At 51.3% G+C, this 19,278-nt stretch overlaps 2 protein-coding genes across 7 annotated transcripts; both read left to right on the forward strand.

Moving 5' to 3' along the window:
* The first annotated feature begins 804 nt into the window (after positions 1-804).
* FANCE (FA complementation group E) lies at positions 805-11,756 on the forward strand. Of its 6 annotated transcripts, none has more exons than XR_011075629.1 (10): positions 805-1,250; positions 3,764-4,388; positions 4,974-5,018; positions 5,344-5,412; positions 5,710-5,853; positions 6,269-6,392; positions 6,618-6,696; positions 8,061-8,123; positions 9,362-9,487; positions 11,033-11,756. XR_011075629.1 is itself a non-coding variant. In XM_068557411.1 (10 exons), exons 1-10 carry the CDS (start codon positions 1,003-1,005, stop codon positions 11,132-11,134), a joined length of 1,629 nt encoding a protein of 542 aa, XP_068413512.1. In that variant the 5' UTR covers positions 805-1,002; the 3' UTR covers positions 11,135-11,756. The 6 variants fall into 6 exon arrangements, 4 of the variants coding, with proteins under 4 accessions (XP_068413512.1, XP_068413513.1, XP_068413515.1 ...); XR_011075630.1 differs by having other exon boundaries at positions 11,038-11,131; XM_068557411.1 differs by having other exon boundaries at positions 8,057-8,123.
* Positions 11,757-12,957: 1,201 nt separating this feature from the next.
* Positions 12,958-15,491, forward strand: RPL10A (ribosomal protein L10a). The gene is made up of 6 exons (XM_068557416.1): positions 12,958-13,042; positions 13,391-13,465; positions 13,541-13,621; positions 13,976-14,124; positions 14,831-15,003; positions 15,288-15,491. Exons 1-6 carry the CDS (start codon positions 13,038-13,040, stop codon positions 15,456-15,458), a joined length of 654 nt encoding a protein of 217 aa, XP_068413517.1. The 5' UTR covers positions 12,958-13,037; the 3' UTR covers positions 15,459-15,491.
* The last annotated feature ends 3,787 nt before the right edge of the window (positions 15,492-19,278 follow it).

Consider the following 19,278-nt stretch of genomic DNA (forward strand, 5'->3'; position numbering starts at 1 on the left):
CTTTATTTTGTTCCCTGCATCCTGAGCCCTAGGTGCTCAGTAAAGATTTATTGATTGAGTGGATGTGTGCATGGGAGCAGAAGCTGGGAGGTTGGAAATACAAGCTGACACCCAAAGGAGGGTTTATGGAGCGCTGTGGGGCTCTTCTCCCCTCTGCCTTTATTCATGTCCTCTGCTATGGTCCCTCCCTTCGCTGGAAGCCTGCCTCCTCCAGCAGATTTCCTTAAACCAAAACCCTGGGAAGTGGAGGCACTCTTGGTCCCTTATAAACAACCAGAGCAAGGCCACTTCTTGATCTTAGGGAGGAAGTTTACAGGAATGCCTTTGGCCATATAGATGGCATTAGGTTTTACTGCGACTCCATTCTCGGGTGTATTAGTAGATCAAACATTTCTGGAGAGGACTGAAACCCGAATGATGGCAGTTGACTGCCTGTGGAAGAGGTGACGTTATGGTAAATTATGATCAAATCCTATGGCAAAGCCCATGATCTATAAGCAACATGGGCGTCAGCTAAAATTAAATGATACTTGGATCCTGAAGTACAACCAACAGGATCCCTGATATCCATTCTGTACGCCCGCCCCCTCACTTACTTCAGCGATTGGTGGAGGAAGGAAGGTTAGGGTCAGCCGCAGGGGACCCGCTCCTACGCCTACCCCCGCCCCATTCTATCTCTTGCATGACCCCGCCCACAAACCTATTTCCTTGTGGCCCCGCCCCCACTCTGGTCCCGCCCCGTCAGCAGATCTGCACTCGGCCTTAGCCCCGCCTCCCTACTGCTATCCTCCTCCTTGCCCCTTCCGGCCTGCCCTTGTGCCCAGCCCCAGCCGCACTTCCCCGTTCCTTTCCTTTCTGACAGGTCTAGTCTCGCGCTCTGGCGGGGTGCGAGTCCGAGAGCCTCCCCGAACGCTGAGGAGGGAATGTGGCGCGCGCGGGAAGGGGCCGGCCGCAGCATCAGGGCCGGCGCTGTCGTCCGCCTCCCTTTCCCTGGCCCCGGGCATGGAGGCCCCGGAGGCGGCACCGGCTCAGGCTGAGGGCGCGGAGCCGGCGCCCTGGGCGCACCTAGAGGCCCCCGCCCGCCTCCTGCTGCAGGCACTGCAGGCGGGGCCCGACGGGGCGCGGCGCGGCTTGGGGGTGCTGCGGGCTCTGAGCGGCCGCGGCGGGGAGCCCTTCGGCTGGGACCGCGTCTTCGAGGCGCTGTGCCGGGAGGAGCCCGTCGTGGAGGGCCCGGACTGTCGCCTGGAGCTGTAAGTCGTCCGCTCGCGTTCCTCCTGCCCTGCTGGTCGCGGCGGCCGCTGGCGTAGCTCGGGGCGCCGCCCGTCATCCTCCACGGTGGTGTGAGGCAGGGGCTGGCGCTACCCACTTCTCTAGATGAGAAGACCGAGGCACGGAGAGGTGAAATACTTTCCCCGAGAGCGGGTCCCTGCCGTGCGCCCTGTGAGGAGGGGCCTCCGGCAGACCCTCATAGCGTAGGTACTGGGTGCAGTGCTGCCTACCTAGACGGAAGACACCTGCCCTCGGTTGGGTGTAAATGAATAATTATAAGTCAGTGGATTCTGATTAATTTTAATCACACACTTCCATCTCTAAAAAACTCGATCTCTTACCTCCAGTATAGGTCAAGAGTACACGTGTGTTAAAATATGTACATTGTCAAGTATACATAAATAGAAAATTTTAAAATTTTTATTTATTTATTTATGGCTGTGTTGGGTCTTCGTTGCTGCACGTGGGCTCTCTCTAGTTGCGGAGAGCGGGGGCTACGCTTCATTGCAGTGCGCGGGCTTCTCATTGCGGTGGCTTCTCTTGTTGCGGAGCACGGGCTCTAGGCGTGCAGGCTTCAGTAGTTGTGGCACGCGGGCTCAGGAGTTGTGGCGCAGGGGCTCTAGAGCACAGGCTCAGGAGTTGTGGCGCACGGGCTTAGTTGCTCCGCGGCATGTGGGATCTTCCCGGACCAGGGATGGAACCCGTGTCCCCTGCATTGGCAGGCGGACTCCTAACCACTGCGCTACCAGGGAAGTCCCCATAAATAGAAATTTAAAACGTGGTAAATGACAATAAACATCTGATCATGCTGGCTTTATATTACCAGTTTTTCAAAGCATAATATACAGTTTAGGGCAAGATCGCTTACCTTAAGGATGGTGTTCTTGATAATTTCTGGCCCTTTGGGTGACTTTGAACTTTTTCCCCCCTCTTTATGTGGCTAAGAATCCCTACTAGGAGCAGAAGTGTCGGCTCTGCCATTTTTAAATTAGGTTGTGCTTCCCTTACTGGTAGTCAGTTTCTTTTCTGACATCCTTGTAAGCCATGTATCCATTTTGTGAGGGTTCGTTTTGTTAAGAAAGATAATACAGCGTCCATAGATGCACTTAACTATCTAGTTAAGTAAAATACAGAAAGTAACGGAGTGAGGTGCCACCTTCAGCCTCTAGGGGGCTGAAGAGCAGGCCTCCCACTCTCCTTGACTACCCCTCCCTAAGAATTGGGCTGGACACTGGAATATGGAGGGCCAATCCATATTTTAAATATTTGTAATACTTAATTTTCTATGTTTTAGATAAATAGAAATAGAAGTTCTATTATTTTCTTCCCACACTCCATCTTGAATTTCTTTCAAGAGAATGGTCAAGAGAATTTTCTGAATCCACAAATTGGACGCTCTAGAAATGTTTACCCAATGGTCTGGCTCTTTCTGGACAGAGTAAGGGGAATGGAACTTAACCTGCGGTCCCTGGATAGAACTGTACTGCAGTATAATTGTTTTCTTTTGTAATCCTATGTATTTTATGCATTTAATCCTCTTATTCTGATAAGGGGGTCCATGCACAAAAAACGTAAAAGTCCTTGGAGTAGGCTCTTCCCCACTTCTCTACTCCCAGTATCCTCCACCACAAATTGACGATCTTTTAAACTTTTACTCTAGTTTTCTCTCTCATTTAGTGTTTTTTCTCCACACACAAAAATAAAAGGTTTCATTCCTCTCTCATATATCCCAAGTGCCTCTGTGTGTGATGACAAACAGCTCCACAAAGTCATGTATACAGAGGTGCAGAGGCGTGATGGGTGGTGGGCTAGATGCACTCATGACCTGCTTGCCACTCCAGCAAGCCTCAGGTCACATAGCATCTGCATGCATGCCTTTGTCACGTTACAGATGGCTACTTTGCTCTGTCCACAGCAGTCTTGCTGATCTGTGAACACTTACTCTCAGAGATTTAACTCAGTCAATAAATGTGCACCAAGTGCCTGCTTTAGGCTGGTGTTGTGCTGGGTACTGGGACACAGAGGAAAGAGACACAGCTTCTGCCTCTCAGGAACTCAGTTCAGTGAAAGGAACATCAGAGCTGGACAGATGTGACCCTGTGAGTTCCAGGGGACTGCCAAGGGGAGCACAGGGCTGCAGGCTAAGCATTGCTCAGTATTCTGGAGTATTATTATTACGTAAAGTTTGGGAAAGGGCTTTTTTTTTTTTTTTTTACATAAAACAAGCATGGATCTATTATAGGGTAGGTTTCAACGTGAATTTTTGAGCTGAAATAGGAGATGTCGAAGAACAGGGCCTAGTGTAGTGTAGAATAGATGCTTACTTGTTGAATGATTTCCATGCTGTCCCCTCCTCCATCCATACTGACTCGCAGGTACTGCCCACCAGCGCCCCCGTCTGTCCGGTGCCATCTAGCCTCTAGCTCTACCCAGTCTGCCCTATGTTCCTTTCAGCAAGACACTCTTAACTGCTTGTTCTCCCTCTGCTACCCAGGAAACCACTGCTGCTGCGATTGCCCCCGTTATGCCAGAGGAACCTGATGTCCCTGCTGATGGCTGTTTGGCCGTCGCTGCCTGAAAGCAGTCTCCTCCCTGTGCTGCAGATTGTGCAGCGGGATCCAAGCCCCGACCCTGATCCCTGGCTCCGGGCCCTTGGGGAATTTCTGCGAAGGGATCTGGGTGTTGGGGTCTCCATTGAGGGAGCGTCCCCACTGTCTAAAAGGTGCCAGAGACAGCTCCGAGGCCTGTGTAGGCAGCTGGGCCAAGGGGGCAGGAAGTTGAAGTTGCCCCAGGCTCCAGATCCTGAAGGGAAAGAAGAGCAGGAGGAGGTCGAGGACTCCCAGCGGCCTGGGAAACGCAGAAAGGAACGGGAGGAGGAGCCTGCCAGTCCTGAGGGGGGGAGGGCCCCCAAAAGGCTCCGGTGTTTGGAAAAGGAAGAAGAAGAAAGTCATGAGGAAAAGAGACCTGAACATGAAACTTTGGAATCCCTGGCCAGTGGAGGAGGTGCATCATCCATTAAGAACCAGCCCGTTTTGGGGCCTAAGCCCAGTGAGGCTGGTCAGAGTCTAGAGGATGCTAAGGGCCTACCTGAGAGTTTGGAGTTGCCCAGAGCTATCCAGGTACTAGGGTGAGGAGGCTGCTTTAGAGTGATTCTTCAGGAATGGGGGGTTTATACAGGGCAGAAACCTGTTGGGATACTGTGTCCCACTTGGGATGACTGTAGTCCGTGGAGCAAGGGGAAGGAGGTGGGGTTGAGGGAATGTAGTTTCTGCTCCACAGATTCTGAGGAGGGGGTGGGGACAGGAGTTACTGGAGGTGGGAGCCCTTGACCTAGTGATCAGTAGTGTGAGGTTAAGGGTACCACGGAAGAGGAAAGGTTCTGGAGCTACCCCTGCCACCCATCTTATGGGAATGGGGGAATCATGCCAGCATCCAGCCTGTCCTCCCAGCCCAAGGCCTGGGTCTGCCCCCATTAGGATGGATGCAGAGAAGACAAGTCTGCTCAGTTGGGTTTACATAGGTCTTGTCAAGTTTGAGTTCATAAGCACTTTGCAAGGTTTAGGCTTCATGTTCTGGCTCTCTTGAATCATCTTTGCCCGCCAGCGCCCACTGACCTGGGGCCTTCTCAGAGAGGGGGCTGGGTCTGGGTTGGGGGCCATGCTGCGTGGGTGGGGCCATGGCAGTGACTGGGCTCTCCTCTGCAGGAACAAGTTCCCAGGCTGCAGCAGCTGCTCAAGACCCTCGGGAAGGTGACTGGCCTTACTCTGCTACCCATAACCCTTCTTCCGCCCCCTGCCTGGACCCCAGCTGTGCCCAGGGAAGCCCCAGTGCAGTGAGGCACAGGCTGTTTGGGTGAGGGGGTTGGAATGAAGGTCTGAGGACAGTCCCTGCAAAGGCTTTTCTTGGTCCAAGTATGTTGTCTAACCTGAGACAGGTTCTAACTCCAGGCAAGTTCCTCTCCTCTAGTAGCACCTTCTGGGGTCCTTAGCCACCCACTCTGCCAATTGAAGGGGTGGCCTCAGTGACTTGTCACTGAGGGCTCTGCAGGTCCTAACATGGGATTTGCCTTCCCAGGGGTTGGAAGAGCTGGAGGGCACCCCACCAGTTGAGCTGCAGCTTCTCCACGAATGCAGTCCTGGCCAGGTAAGTCCAGAAAAACCACCTGGCCCTGAGGACACGGTCCCTCTCTCCATTTAAGTTTGTGTTTCCCTGCCTCATGTAGGAATTTGGAGAGGGGATTTTGTTGGGTGTTTTGGTCTCAGGGGCAGGGGTGACCCTCAGTGGTTTCTTTTAGCCCTTGGTTCCTCCCCGTAGGGCAGCTCTCCCCACCTTACCTTACCCTGGAGTGTCCTGGCCCCGCCCCTTCTGCTGCCCGGTTGGATTGAGACAGCCCAGCAGAGACAGGCTGAGTGTCCCGGTGTCCTCCCTCCTCCTTGGCAGGTGGACCTGGTGTGTGCCCAGCTGCAGCTCCCGCAGCTCTCGGACACAGGTCTCCTGCAGCTCTGCACCTGGCTGCTGGCCCTTTCACCAGACCTCAGCCTCAGCAACGCTACTGTGCTGACCAGGAGCCTCTTCCTTGGACGGGTAGGTGCGCTGGGACGCACATGGCGTGCCAGGGACAGTGAGGGAGAGAGTCTGAACCCTCAGCAGGGTGGGAGAGGGGGTTCCCAGCCTTGCATGCATCTGCTTGTCTGGGGAGCCTGGGGCAAGGGAAGGGCATAGCCCCCTAGGCCATCTACCCACGTGGCATCTAACTCCTCCCTCTTGGGCCCCAGATCCTTACAGAGCGGAAGGGATTTGGGGTTTGGGATCAGGGATTTGGGAGCTGGGGAAGGGAGCTATGTGTCCTTTCCAATGAGTGGATCCATGTGAGTCCTAGATAAAAGAACTTTTTTTTTCCTCTGTACTGTAATGTGTGAGCCTCTGAAATACGTGTTCAATAAACACTGATAGGAAGGAAGAAGAAAGAAATTAATATTTTCCTCCCCGTTGGCTGTAGATTCTCTCGCTGACTTCCTCAGCCTCCCGCTTGCTCACAACTGCCCTGACCTCCTTCTGTACTAAGTACACCTACGCCGTCTGCAGAGCCCTCCTTGGACCTGTGCTCCAAGCCCCAGGAACAGGTAATTCTGGAATGGGCCCCAGGCCTGGTAGCTCTGCCCTGTCTGTTCCCAGCACCCTTCACCCCCCGGGTGGCCCTGGCAGGAGCTGAGTTTTCAGTGAGTGAAGATACCTGTTGCTTCCCTGACGATGCCACCTGTAAAGGGCCAGGCATTTTGTTCCCTGCTAGCCCCATTCTCTGCTGCCAGCTTCTCCCAGACTTCTCCCCTCTGCTGTCGCCCACCCAGGTCCAGCTCAAACAGAGTTACTGTGTTGCCTGACAAAGGACGAGGCCCTGGAGCCGGACATGCAGGCTCTAATGCTGGGGTGAGTGTACAAGCTCCACGCTGGCCCCACCCACACCTCCTCCCTCTGGCCAAACCTGCTGTTGGCATTCTGGACTTGGAGCCGGCTGGGTACCAGGCCCTGTGCCTGAAATACAGGCAGTGGCACAGCCGATGCCCCCTCTCGCTGTCCTGAGCCTGGCTTGTGCCTTCCCACCTGTGGGTCCCTGGAAGTTGCCATCCCATGCACCTTCCCAAGCCCAGGGTTTCAGTCTTCTGTGCCAGGTGCCCCCGGGAATGCGAAGAGGCTGGTGCTCCAGCTCTTGAGTTCTTGGCGTAGTTGGAACATGGCGTAGTGGTTCAGAGCACTGGCTCTGGAGTCGGACAGACATGGTTGCAGATCTCAACCTTGCCTTTTATTTAAATGTGTGAGTTTTAAACAGGTTATTCCATCTCTCTGAGCCTCTGTTTCCACGTATGAACTCTGTAGAGTTTTTCTAGATAGTAAATGTGATAATGCATATAATGACCTCGGCACAGTATTTGGCACCTAGTGAGTGCTCAAATATTGTTACTAAATTGGTGTTAAATTTGGGTATCAAAATTGGGGAGTCAAGATACAGACGTGTAGAAATAATGAGTAGGTGAGATCTCATTGGACACTAACGTGAAATATGAAATGCTAAGTATAATACGAGAAGGGGACAGTAGCAAAAATACTACCAGCCACCAGTTATTGAGCACTTTCTCTGTGCTTTAGATTTATTACTTCGTTAGTCTTCGTGCAATCTTGTGAGGTAAGTGCCGCGGCCACCTTAGAGATGGAAAAACTGAAGCTCAGAGAGGTTGAGGGAGGTGGCCAAAGGTCACACAGCCAGCAAGTGCAAAAGCCTGGGATCAAACCCAAGTCTGTGCACCCAAGAAGCTGCACCGTTTCCATGTGACATCCTGCTTTTCCAAACAAGCTGAGGACAGTAGGTGCAGCTGGAGTGGACCTCACTGTGGGCTGGGCTCCGCAGGGAGGTCTCGCCTTCTCTAGGAAGCCTCCTGTGTGTCATCTCACCCATCGTCATCCTCCTCTTCCCTGGGTCATCCTCCGCTTTCGAACTCAGGAGGCACTATCGACTCCTGGTTATTTTTCAGGGGACCTTTATACCTCTCACTGCCAAATCCTTCACGTCAGGTCCCGGGGGTCTTGGGCTGTGGCCTTCCCAGCACTGAGTATGGGCTCTGCAGCAGTGGCTGCTAGATGGCCGCCAGCATCGGGGAGCTCTAACTACTTCCTCTGTTGGCTGGAGATCTTGGCTGTCCCCAGGGCCTTGCCCTGCCTTGGGGTAGGAGCAGTAGATACTCAGGCTCAGGTGGGAGGCTGAGCTTTCCTCACTGGGGCCTGTGCCTTGCAGACAGATCTTGGAGCTGCCCTGGAAGGAAGAGACTTTCTTGGTGTTGCAGTCACTCCTGGAGCGGCAGGTGAGCAGGCTGCCTTGGGGAAGAGTGGACAAAGAAGCGCTGCAGTGCTGTGGCTGGGTGTGCGGCTCCTGGGTGTCTGACCCCTTCAGTGATGGAGGGGCAAGCAGGATGACTGCCCTCTGGCAGGCTGTCCATGACAGTGGGAGGGTCCAGGGGCTTGAAAGGCCGGTAGCAGAGAGCTGACTGCACGGTGAATCCCAGCTCTGCCTCTTAAGAGCTGTGTGGCCTTGGGGAGGGACTTTTTGATGTGTGTGTGTAAATTTAATTTATTTTTAAATTTAATTAATTTATTTTTTGGCCGCACTGCGTGGCATGCGGGATCCTAGTTCCCCGACCAGGGATTGAACCCGTGCCCCCTGGAGTGGAAGCGTGCAGTCCTAACCACTGGACTGCCAGGGACAGTGCCTAATTTATTTTTGAATAGGTAATAGATTCATATGTTCACAATTTTGAAAGCTTAAAATGATATAGTAAAAAAATTTCCCCCAGCCACCCAGATTCCCCTCCCCAGGGCTAATCAGTGTTACTAGTTGCAGGGGAACCCTCCCAGAGATGCTGTATATATATAAGGACACACGGTGAAATTTACTTTTCCCCTGCTTTTTACATAGATGGTAACACACCAAGCTCAGTGCTCTGCACTTTGCTTTTTTCATCTAACAGTACATTTCGGCAGTTTTTCCATATATCAGTACCTAAAATTCTGCCTCATTTGTTTATAATGTAGGTAGTTGACTTAACCTCTTTATGCCTCAGTTTCCTCATCTACAAAAGGGGAGTGATGATAGCACCTACCACATAAAACTGGAGTGAGGTTTAAATGGTATAATTGGTGTAACGTGCTCAGAATGGTACCTAATGCATAATAAGTGTTTATTAAATTGTGACTATGAAGATCTGTTGTAATTATACTGCCAGTGCCCCCTTGGGACCTCACTCCTTTATATCTTCAACCACTAAGCCAGGCGAGGGATCCTTGCCCCCCATCTCCTAGTCTGAGCCTGTGCAACAGTGGCCACCATTATTTGAGACCTGTGTGCCAGGCTTTATGTGCATAATCTCATTTAATCCTTTTCACAGTCTTCAGAGTTTGACATCATGAGCCCCATTTTATAGATGTGGAAACTGAGTCCCAGTTAAGTGACCTGCCCAGGGTCACCTGGTTAGGAAGTGATGGAGTTGGGAGTTGAATCCAGGGCCCTTTCTTGTGCTACTGTCCGATCTCCTAACGTGTGCAGGTGGAGATGCCCTCTGAGAAGTTCAGTGTGTTGATGGAGAAACTCTGTAAAGAGGGGCCAGCAGCCACCACGTCCATGGCCTATGCCAAGCTCATGCTGACAGTGATAACCAAGTATCAGGCCAACGTGAGTATTGGTAGGGCCATGAGGGCTGCTTCTGCTGCTCTGAGCCTGCCATGAGGGTATATGATTGCCAGGGAGAAAACCCTGAGTGTTAGCCTGGGAAACCACAAGTTCAAGCCCAAGACAGGGGAGTGAGACTGCTTAGGAGTTCATTCATCCAGCCAACACTGCTGTGGGCCAGATGCTATCTAGGGCATTAGGGAATCAACAGTGACCATATCACAGTTTCTGTCCTGGACTTGACCCTCTCCCCCAGTTAGTGAGAGGGGAGAGAGATGATAAATGGCTCATTGTAATATCTGGTAGGAGCCAGGTGAAAGGTATGCACAGGGCATTTGATGACAGAGGAAAAGGGGGCAACTAAACCTTGTTTGTGGTTGGGAGTTGGGACAGGCTTCCTGACTCTTAAAGGGTGAGTGGTAGTCAAGGGCGGAGATGAAGGAAAGGGCATTCCAGGCAAAAGAAACAGTGTAAGCGCTGAATGTCCCAGGGGATCTGCAGGTACATCATTGTAGCTGAGGACTAAAATCCCAAGAGTAGATGGCTGTAGGGGATGAAGTTAGAGAGCTAAAATACTGAGAGCTGATGCTTGTAGCCCCTGATATGTTCCAGGCATCGTTCTAAGCCCTTTGCATATGTTAACTCACTAGTTTATTCCAGGTGTTAGTCCTATGAGAAGATACTATTATTAGCTCCATTTTATAGGTGAGGAAATTGAGACGCAGGTTAAAGTAACTTGCCCAAGGTCACATTGCCAAGTCATGGTAGCATCTAATGGAGGGCCCTGTAGGTTATGGTGAGGAGCTTGGACTTTATCTTGAAGACCAGGTCTTCTCTTGGCTCTTAACCCTTTTCTTGGGATCACAGGCCTATTTGATGATTTGGTGAAAGGCATACATCCTCCCAGAAAAATGGAAATATGAATACACATCTTATGCACAATTTCAGGAGGCTCCTGGATCCTCTGAAGACCCTCTGTAGATCCTGGAAGGACCTCCAATATGAGGCATCAGAGGTTATCTCAGGGCCTTCAGCTGGAGTGACCTGATTAGATTTGTATTCTATAAAGAAACCTCTGGCCTTGGCAAGGAGTGGGGATTGGAGAGTGAAGGTACAGGGCAGAGATGGGTCAGGAGGTTGCAGCAACAGGTCAGGAAAGAAAGAGTGGCCCAGAAGGAATGTGTCAGCCACAGTGGAGTGTCTCTGAACCTCAGTTTCCTCATCTGTAAAATGGGAGGATTGTGAGGATTAAATGAAGTCATGCATATAAAGTGCTGCCACATAGTAAGCACCTAATAATTGTCAACTATTCTTAATATGGCTGACACAGTACGTTGTGCAGTTAGTATTTGACCCGAGGTCTACCTGAATCCAAACACCTTGCTTAACCATGGTGAGATAATGAGGATAGATTGGTCAGGGAGTCATCTCCTCCTATTGTCCTTGTGTCCTGGATTTCTCTCTTCTAACTAAACAGAGCCCAGGGGCAGAGGGGAGAGGGGAGGGATCAGCTGCTAGAGTCCAGATGTGATTCTTCCTTCTTTCCAGATCAGTGAGCCCCAGAGGCTGGGCCTGGCTGCAGCTCTGGAGCTCAATACCACTTTCCTGAGGAAGTCCCTGCAGGCCGCCCTGAGACATCTGGCCCCCTGACCATCCACCAAGGGACCACCCTCCCGGACCTCCCTCATCAGATTCCCGAAGGACACTTCTCTGCCCTGAGCACCTCACCCTGCCCCTTGCCTGGGGGTCAGGGCTGAGCCTGGCCATCCCAGGGGTCAACTGCCTCCCTGCTCCAGGCTGCAGAGAGGCCATCTGGGCCTCCCAGCCAGCAGGAAGGGTCTGGGGCTAAGGGGGCTGGGTGAGTTGTATTACCAAGAGCTGCTGAGCCTGGGCTGCCTCCTTGTCATTTCTACCTCAGGCTGTGGGGACAGACACTTTAAGATAGGCATCAGACTTCCTTGATGGTCCAGCGGTTAAGACTCCGCACTTCCATTGCAGGGGACGAGGGTTGGATTCCTGGTTGGGGGAGTTCCGCATGCCGTGACATGTGGCCAAAATATAATAATAATAAATAAAATAGGAGTTAAGATAGGCCTCAATAGGGTCAAAGCAGACCCAGAGTGGACGACAGTGATGCTCCAGGAGCCCCGGGAGACCTGTATGCTTGGCACAGATCTCTTGTGCTCAAGTGTATGTTATGATCCTCTGTGTTGTTTCTGACTTGAATAATAATTTATCAGTGGTATTTCATAAAAAGCAGGAAGTTCAGTAATGTCTTATTAGAAGCAGTGCCTGCCTTCCTACTAACTCTGGGTGTTTGCTGAAAACTAACACATACCACCCCACCCCCACCCTGCTCAGTGACAGGGGCATCTTTTTCCAAGGGAAATGTTCTGTCAGGGGAAGGTGGTAGAGTTCTGTGGGCCAGATCATGTATGATACCACCCACCCCAGCCCTATCAGAGCTGTCTGTTGAGTAGGTGAGGCTGTGCATCCTGCACTGGGGAGGGGGGCTTGAGGGTGAGAGTGACTCAGCCTGGAGTTGGGGAAGACTTTTGGGCAGATGATGGCCTTTGAGGAGGGATCTGAAGGGCTCCTGGGATTACTGTGAGCAGAGAACAGGATAAGGCCTATTGGACAGGAAAGGCAGAAAGGGTGTGCAATACTGTGGGTTTGTGTGTTCTACAACTATATTCCCACAGCACTTAGCTAGGCGCCTTGCTCATAGTAAACACTTAACCTGGGGACTTCCTTGGTGGTCCAGTGGGAAAGACTCAGGGCTCCGAATGCAGGGGGCCCGGGTTCGATCCCTGGGCAGGGAACTAGACCCCACATGCATGCTGCAGCTAAGAGTTCGCATGCCGCAAATAAGATCACACATGCTGCAACTAAACATGCCACAACGAAGATCCAGCGCAGCCAAAATAAATATTAAAACAAACAAAAAGATGCTTATCCTGTAGATGTTACTGAGTCAACTATCAGGTGAAAGTTCATCACAGAACCTTACCCGCTCCTCCCCACCGCAGGCTCTGAGGCGCCAGGAAGAGAACTCGACATTTCCCTTCCCACAACTTCCTCAGAAGCCGTGAGCCCCCGTTAGAACCAGATGATGAGGGAGAGAGGTCAGGAGCAAAGCCTGATTTTGAGAAGTGAAGCAGGTGCTAAGGTCAGGAGGAAGCGGCGCAGGAGGTTTAAGGGACAAACATGTCGGAATTGCACGCTCTCAGCGGCCGGCACGGGGCGGCACCCACGGGTGTGACTACTGCAGCTCACCGGCCTGGGCCCAGCCTCTTCCCTAAGGGCCTGGGGCAGCAGCTGGTGGCAACGGGCGCCCGAGACCGCCGCAGCTCAGGTGGTCTCCGCGCAGGTCTAGCGGTGCAACACGCGGCGGCCGCGGCGCCACCCCTCCCACCCCCGGGCACTGAGCGACCCGACTGCTCTTAAGCGGAAAGCCGCGGGAACAAGGCGTCTCTCGCGATAACCAGGTCCTATTTGAGCGCATGCGCGAACTGAAGTTGTCTCTTTTCCGGTTCTCGCGGCGCCAGGGACTATGAGGTTAGTGGCGCTTCGAGTGCTATCCGCACTCATCCGCGCCTCCGGGTGCCCCCGTGGGGAGGGAGACACTACGGGCGGAATCGGGGGTCCTTGCCTATGCTTCGCCGCGGGGCATTTTTGCCAGGCTTCGGCCTACGGGCCTGGCGTTGAAGTTCGCGTGCCAAGGCCGGCCGCCAGTAGGGCCCCTCTTCTCCGGGGTTTAGCATCTGGTCCAGATTGCTCCACTTGGCGTCCGGAATTCCCGGGGAGTATTCCGTGGACCATCCCCGAGCCTGAGCCTTCTGACACCCCAACGGATTGGTCCACTGCTCGCTGGTTCTGAGCGCTCGTCTTGCTTCCTTCTTACAGCAGCAAAGTCTCCCGAGACACCCTCTACGAGGCGGTGCGGGAAGTCCTGCACGGGAACCAGCGCAAGCGCCGGAAGTAAGCGCGGACTTCTACGGAGGGCTGCTTTGGGAAGCCGCGGAAGGTCCGTTAACTTTGTTACGCTTTTTTAAGGTTTTTGGAGACGGTGGAGCTTCAGATAAGCCTGAAGAACTATGACCCTCAGAAGGACAAACGCTTCTCGGGCACCGTCAGGTTGGCACCGTTCTAATCCCACCCAGCCCTCAGTGTCCCCATGCCTGTCTCCTCCCTTCAGGCTCTTGTTGAGCCCGAGGCGGCCAGGCACGTGCGGCACTGAAGTGCCCGGGTAGTTCAGACCCCCTGCTCCGGGCAGGCGTGGCTGGACGGACCCCCACCCTGGGTCTTAAAACAAGAGGGGAGGCGTGGGGAGGCCTTGGCTGAGCCCGCCGGCTAGTTTGAGAAGCCAGACTAGCTGTTGGTGAATGCGGACGCTCTGGGTAAGGCTCAGTGCTGCAGCGGTCCCAGACCCCTTCACCTGCACTTGGGACCCAGGGCTGGGTGTGACCTATACTGTCCCCCAAAATGCAGGCTTAAGTCCACTCCCCGCCCCAAGTTTTCCGTGTGTGTTCTGGGGGACCAGCAGCATTGTGATGAGGCCAAGGCTGTGGATATCCCCCACATGGACATCGAGGCTCTGAAGAAACTCAACAAGAATAAGAAACTGGTCAAGAAGCTGGGTGAGTGTGCCTGGTGTGGTTCTTACCCGCCCACCCACCATGGTGTGGTTTTGTATGCGGGGTAGGGTGGAGGCAGTTCTCACTGGAGTGGTAGAACAGGGGTATTTCTGCCATTTGGATTTTAAAGTGATGATGGGGTAGAGTCATGACAGAAAGGATCTGCTGTGGTTGGTTAACTTGAGTGGTATTTTTTAGCCACGTGAAAATTCTGTTTTGCTTTGAGGACTGGATTTAATAAGGGAAGAAGGCCAGGCAGTGGTTCTTTTCTAAGCAAGCGAGAACTGTCACATTGATAGGTCAGGTGTTGGTACATTCTGAATTGAAATTTCTACTTAAAGCTCCCACTATTTCATTTTAACCTTTAGGTTATGTGATTTGAGCATTTTACAGATAAATAGGTTCCCCAGTTGTCGTGTAGCTAAAAAGGCAGGATTTGAAACCAGGCAGTCTTAACTAGCGTGAGCATTTTCCATTGCAAGATGGGTTGTGAGTCAGCCTGGACTCCTGCTACCGGGTTTCATGTGAATGTTGGGCCAGTAAAAGTCCAGAGGATGGAGATAATACTGGAACGGGGAGAGGATTAAAAAGACTCGGTAGCTGGGGAAGGGGTAGAGTGCTGGTTAGAGGCCACTTCTGCGGTTGTCTCATAGCCTTGTTTAGAGGTGTCTTCAGGGGCCAGGTCCTAACGGCTTCCTCCCTTTACCAGCCAAGAAGTATGATGCCTTTTTGGCTTCAGAGTCTCTGATCAAGCAGATCCCACGAATCCTGGGCCCAGGCCTGAATAAGGCCGGCAAGTTCCCTTCCTTGCTGACCCACAATGAGAACATGGTGGCCAAAGTTGATGAAGTGAAGTCCACAATCAAGTTCCAGATGAAGAAGGTGAGAAGGTCTAGCCGGTTGCATAGGCTGAACAGTGGTGAAGTTGACCCACGTTCTCCAAGGGGGAGCTCTGGTTTGCATTTCTGTGGATACTTAGGACTTGTGACAGTCACCTAACAGGATTGAAGCTTTTCATATAACTCTGGTCTTGGTCTGGGGCCAGAGCACTGCTCATTAGGTCACTGGAGGTCATAGGGATGGGCCATCTGGCTTGTAGATGGGCCCACTCTCCACATTCTCTTGAATCTAGCCACCAACCTGATTTGACCTTCCTCTCCCCACAGGTGCTGTGTCTGGCAGTGGCTGTTGGCCACGTGAAAATGACAGATGATGAGCTTGTGTACAACATCCACTTAGCTGTCAACTTCCTGGTGTCGTTGCTCAAGAAAAATTGGCAGAACGTTCGGGCTTTGTACATTAAGAGCACCATGGGCAAGCCCCAGCGCCTGTACTAAGGCACAGCTTAATAAACAATACTCCCACCATTACCGCCGTCTCCTGTGGCTTCGGGAAGGGGGGGGGTGCGTTGTGAGCTGACCTTGCACTGCACCGATGAGCCAGTGATGGGTAGTCATTTACTGCAAACAAGGCAGGGCATTCTTTCTGCCCTCAAAAGCATGGAGTCTTATTCAGATCTCCTGGATACTAATAGGGCTGCTAATCAGGGCTGAAGTTTTTCCAAATAGCCCTGAGAAGAGCAGATCGGGGCCATTACCCCAGCCTGTACTGCTGCTGCTTGTTACTAGTGGAAAGGGGGGGTTAGAACCTTCACATTGAGGACACTGACTTGGCCCTTCCTTGGCAGCATGTTTAACCTGTGGCCTATATGCCAGCAGTTCTTAACATGGGCTTTTTGTTTGGAGGGCTTTTTGATCCCTTGAAATCATTTGGGGTCTTGGTCTGTAGGAATCCCCAGGTAGTTAACAAATGGAGATTGGGGTTTGGTGAGCCTGGGATTGGCTTCCTAGATGCTTCTAACTAGAGTGGTCCACATACCCTGAGAAGCTGGTCTAGTATTTGCTTTCTTGACCCACAAATTGAGTACCCTTACGTTGGGGGGTAGTGATTTACTAAGTAAGATATTTAGGAAGAAAAATTAGAAAACCTGATGATACTCTGATCTAGGGTCCCTGTTGTCTAGGGGAATTTGGCAAATGGGTGGAATCTGCCTGTGGAAACTTCTAGGCCCCCTCCCTGGCCTGAGGAACTTCCTGTTGCAGTTCTTGCCTCCAGCACCCAGCACTGGAAAGGTGGCTCTGGTGTGGTGGGAAATACCTGTGATTTAACCTTTGACTTTATTTTTTAAAATATTTATTTGGCTGTGCCGGGTCTTAGTTGCTGTACGCTGGATCTTTAGTTGTAGCATGGAGCTCTTAGTTGTGGTATGAGGAATCTAGTTGCCTGACCAGGGATCCAACCTGGTCCCCCTGCATTGGGAGTGCAGAGTCTTAGCCACTGAACCACCAGGGAAGTCCCTAACCTTTGACTTTAATCTGCCTCATTTAACTTTGGTAAATAAAGGAACTAGAGCTGAAAGGCTAATTAAAGCATAAATAAAAATGCTGCACCTTCTCAAAACAAGCTTTATCTGTATTTGAACGGTGAAGAGCACAAGGTATTCACCAAAAGATTTGTCATTTTGGCCTTCAAGTTATAACTGCAGGTAAAATAGCTAATCTTGTGATGAGCAGAGAATTTTGGTTCTCGAGGTGATAGGCCTAACTTGCTCCTCTGGTAATATAACCACAGTTAGGAGTAATGAAATACCTAGGCTTGTTGAACAATGTTCCCAATAGGTAAGGAGGGGGAAAAGCTGGCTGTGAAACGTTAGGATCCAATTTTACTGAAAGGAAAAAACTTTATGCCTAGTTAAAGTGATTGGAAGCTTACATACTGATGTTGACCACATTCAAAGCTGGGAGTTATGTGATTTAGGGGATTTTCTGAAGTTCTATGATTTTTGTAATCAGAAAGGCAACACATCAAATAAGGCAGGAAAACTTGTGATTTGATGACTAGAGGAATATAATATAAAAAGTAATTGACAAGTGAGTACATTTTATATCCTGTCTTACAAAGCTGAGTACAGCAAGAGAAAATAAAAGACGTGAGAACCATTAGGTGAAGGCAAACAAGCAGGCCTCACATGCTTGCTAAGGTGGGCCCCAGTGCACATTTGGTGGCCAACCCTGAGAGCCATAATGATCACAAGCCCTGTGAGATAAAAGCAAACCACTTCTAGAAGCCAGAAAGACAATTGTTTGCACCAGCAGCTGTGCTATCAATGAGCAGCGTCACGGTGGAGCAAGGGTTTCACAGAGGAGGTTCCCATGACACTGCATACAATTTCTTGGGTGCAAGAAGACCAGCCAGGTGGTTGCCTGTGGGCTGAGGCACCCCCAGGGCCTGAGTGAATCCCAGCTCTGCCACTCAGGAGCTGTGGGAGCCTGCTGAGCCAGCCTCTTAACTTCCAGAAAACTCATCTGAAAGTGCAGCTGATGATGGTACCTACTAAAAGCATGACGTGCTTTGCACAGTGCCAGGCACTTAGTACTCAGTTAAACAGCAGTTGTAAAATGGCAGTTAGGTATAGTTGCATACACGTGTGTACCAGGGCTGGCACACAAGTCCCTGCTTGTCTGCCTTGGTTGGGTTTAGGACAGATTGAATGGAGGCCATCCCAAGGTCATCTATCTCATTAATGGTGATGAGTGGGGAGAACAAGGTGCCTTCAGAATCAGTCACACCCTCCTGTTTGAAAAAAGCCAAGGATTGAAATCCTTAAAAATAGTTTTGGAAACTATGGGAATGTTTTAGAAATACTTGGGAACTTGAGTCTTACTGGGTTATTGATTTGCATCACCTGAATTTAAAAATTAAACCCACTCCACTTTATAAATCTATGCCTTATGTATTGGGGTAGGAGTACTTAAAAACTAACAACTCTATTAAACCAATATGACTCACTACCTTCTGCTGGCCTGCCCAGAAGCTGTTTAGAGCCGTGGTGCCTGCGCTCCAGAGGCCCGTGGCCATGATAGAGACGAAAGGAAAAAGCAGGAGGCAGAATGGGAAAGCAAAGCAAACAACGGAGAACACGTGTGGTGGCAGACTGATTCGATTATAAATGAGGGTTGAGCTATCTTAAACCCCAGCCTCTAAGATGATTTTAGACTTTAGACTAAAGCTTAGTGTGCATCTGAGTTAGAATTCAGGGTTCAGATATCTGGGAAGCCCCAGTTCTCCAGCATTTGTACTAGAAGGAAATAAGGAGCCCCCATGAAACCCCAGGACTGCTCAGGCTTTGACCGTGGAATTGGCAAAATGATGGCCCGCCTCCATCTTCCCTAGGGACATCAGAAACAAGAGGGGCAGGAAAGAGAACTAACTACCGGCCTCTTCTTTGGGCCCCTGCTTTCTTGGCCTTTTCTTACAGCTTTCCACAGAACCCTGGTCAGGGAGAGCCCCTTCCAGGAGAGAGCCCTGAGCTTTGGGCTCACAGGACCCACCTTCTTATCCTGGTTCCTTCCCTATTTTGAGACCTCAAAACTATGTAGTTATCACCCGCCCCTGTGCCCCTGTATCTGTTACATTGGTATATGGGGGTGGGGGGTGGCAAGTGAGGAGGCCAGCCATATTTCACTTCTTGATATTTCTGCCTGAGACCTACATTATTCTAATAGAAATCACCTGGAGGCTGTTTACTCCAGGAGCATGAAGGCAACCCACGTGATGATGATTTCAAGCACCCAACAGATACAATCACCTATTAGTAGAGACTGGATTTTGCATCCAGCCCTAGGCCTAGCACATGGTGGGTCTTTCATAAACCATTTCTATCTCCAGGACCCCCTCCCACCTGGTTGGGGCTCCAGGCACGCTCCCCATCCTGCAAGCAACAGTCTTGGGTCCCTCCAATGCAGTGGACCAAGACAAAAGGCCGCCTGATTATTTAATAGTATACCAAGTGCCTGAGCTTAAAGTCAGAAGACCAGGTTCAAATCCTGGTGTTACCACTGACAGCTGAGTGAGAAGAGCATTTAACCTCTTCTGTTTCCCCATCTGCAAAATTGGAGGTTGGACCAGAATGATCTAGAAGACAAGATTCTAGAGTAGGGTTGCCAGATTCAGCAAATGAAAATACAGGATGGCCAGTTAAATTTGAATTTCTGATAAACAACCCATGTCCACTGAGGACACTGTCCCCCACTCTCTACTCTGTGGTCCCGGCTGTGTGAGCACAGGACAGCTCAGAGGGGAGAGGTTTTCCCAGGC

The sequence above is a fragment of the Eschrichtius robustus genome, chromosome 12 (assembly GCF_028021215.1).
Source record: "Eschrichtius robustus isolate mEscRob2 chromosome 12, mEscRob2.pri, whole genome shotgun sequence".
Taxonomy (NCBI): Eukaryota; Metazoa; Chordata; class Mammalia; order Artiodactyla; family Eschrichtiidae; genus Eschrichtius; species Eschrichtius robustus.

Bases quoted from the DNA above. Each gene is read 5' to 3' on its own strand.
- FANCE (XM_068557411.1), top strand. From the start codon at position 1,003: ATGGAGGCCCCGGAGGCGGCACCGGCTCAGGCTGAGGGCGCGGAGCCG. The intron at 5,019-5,343 runs GTGACTGGCCTT...TTGCCTTCCCAG, and splicing joins TGCTCAAGACCCTCGGGAAG to GGGTTGGAAGAGCTGGAGGG. The intron at 5,854-6,268 runs GTAGGTGCGCTG...CGTTGGCTGTAG, and splicing joins GGAGCCTCTTCCTTGGACGG to ATTCTCTCGCTGACTTCCTC.
- RPL10A (XM_068557416.1), top strand. The intron at 13,466-13,540 runs GTAAGCGCGGAC...CGCTTTTTTAAG, and splicing joins AACCAGCGCAAGCGCCGGAA to GTTTTTGGAGACGGTGGAGC. The intron at 13,622-13,975 runs GTTGGCACCGTT...CCCAAAATGCAG, and splicing joins CGCTTCTCGGGCACCGTCAG to GCTTAAGTCCACTCCCCGCC.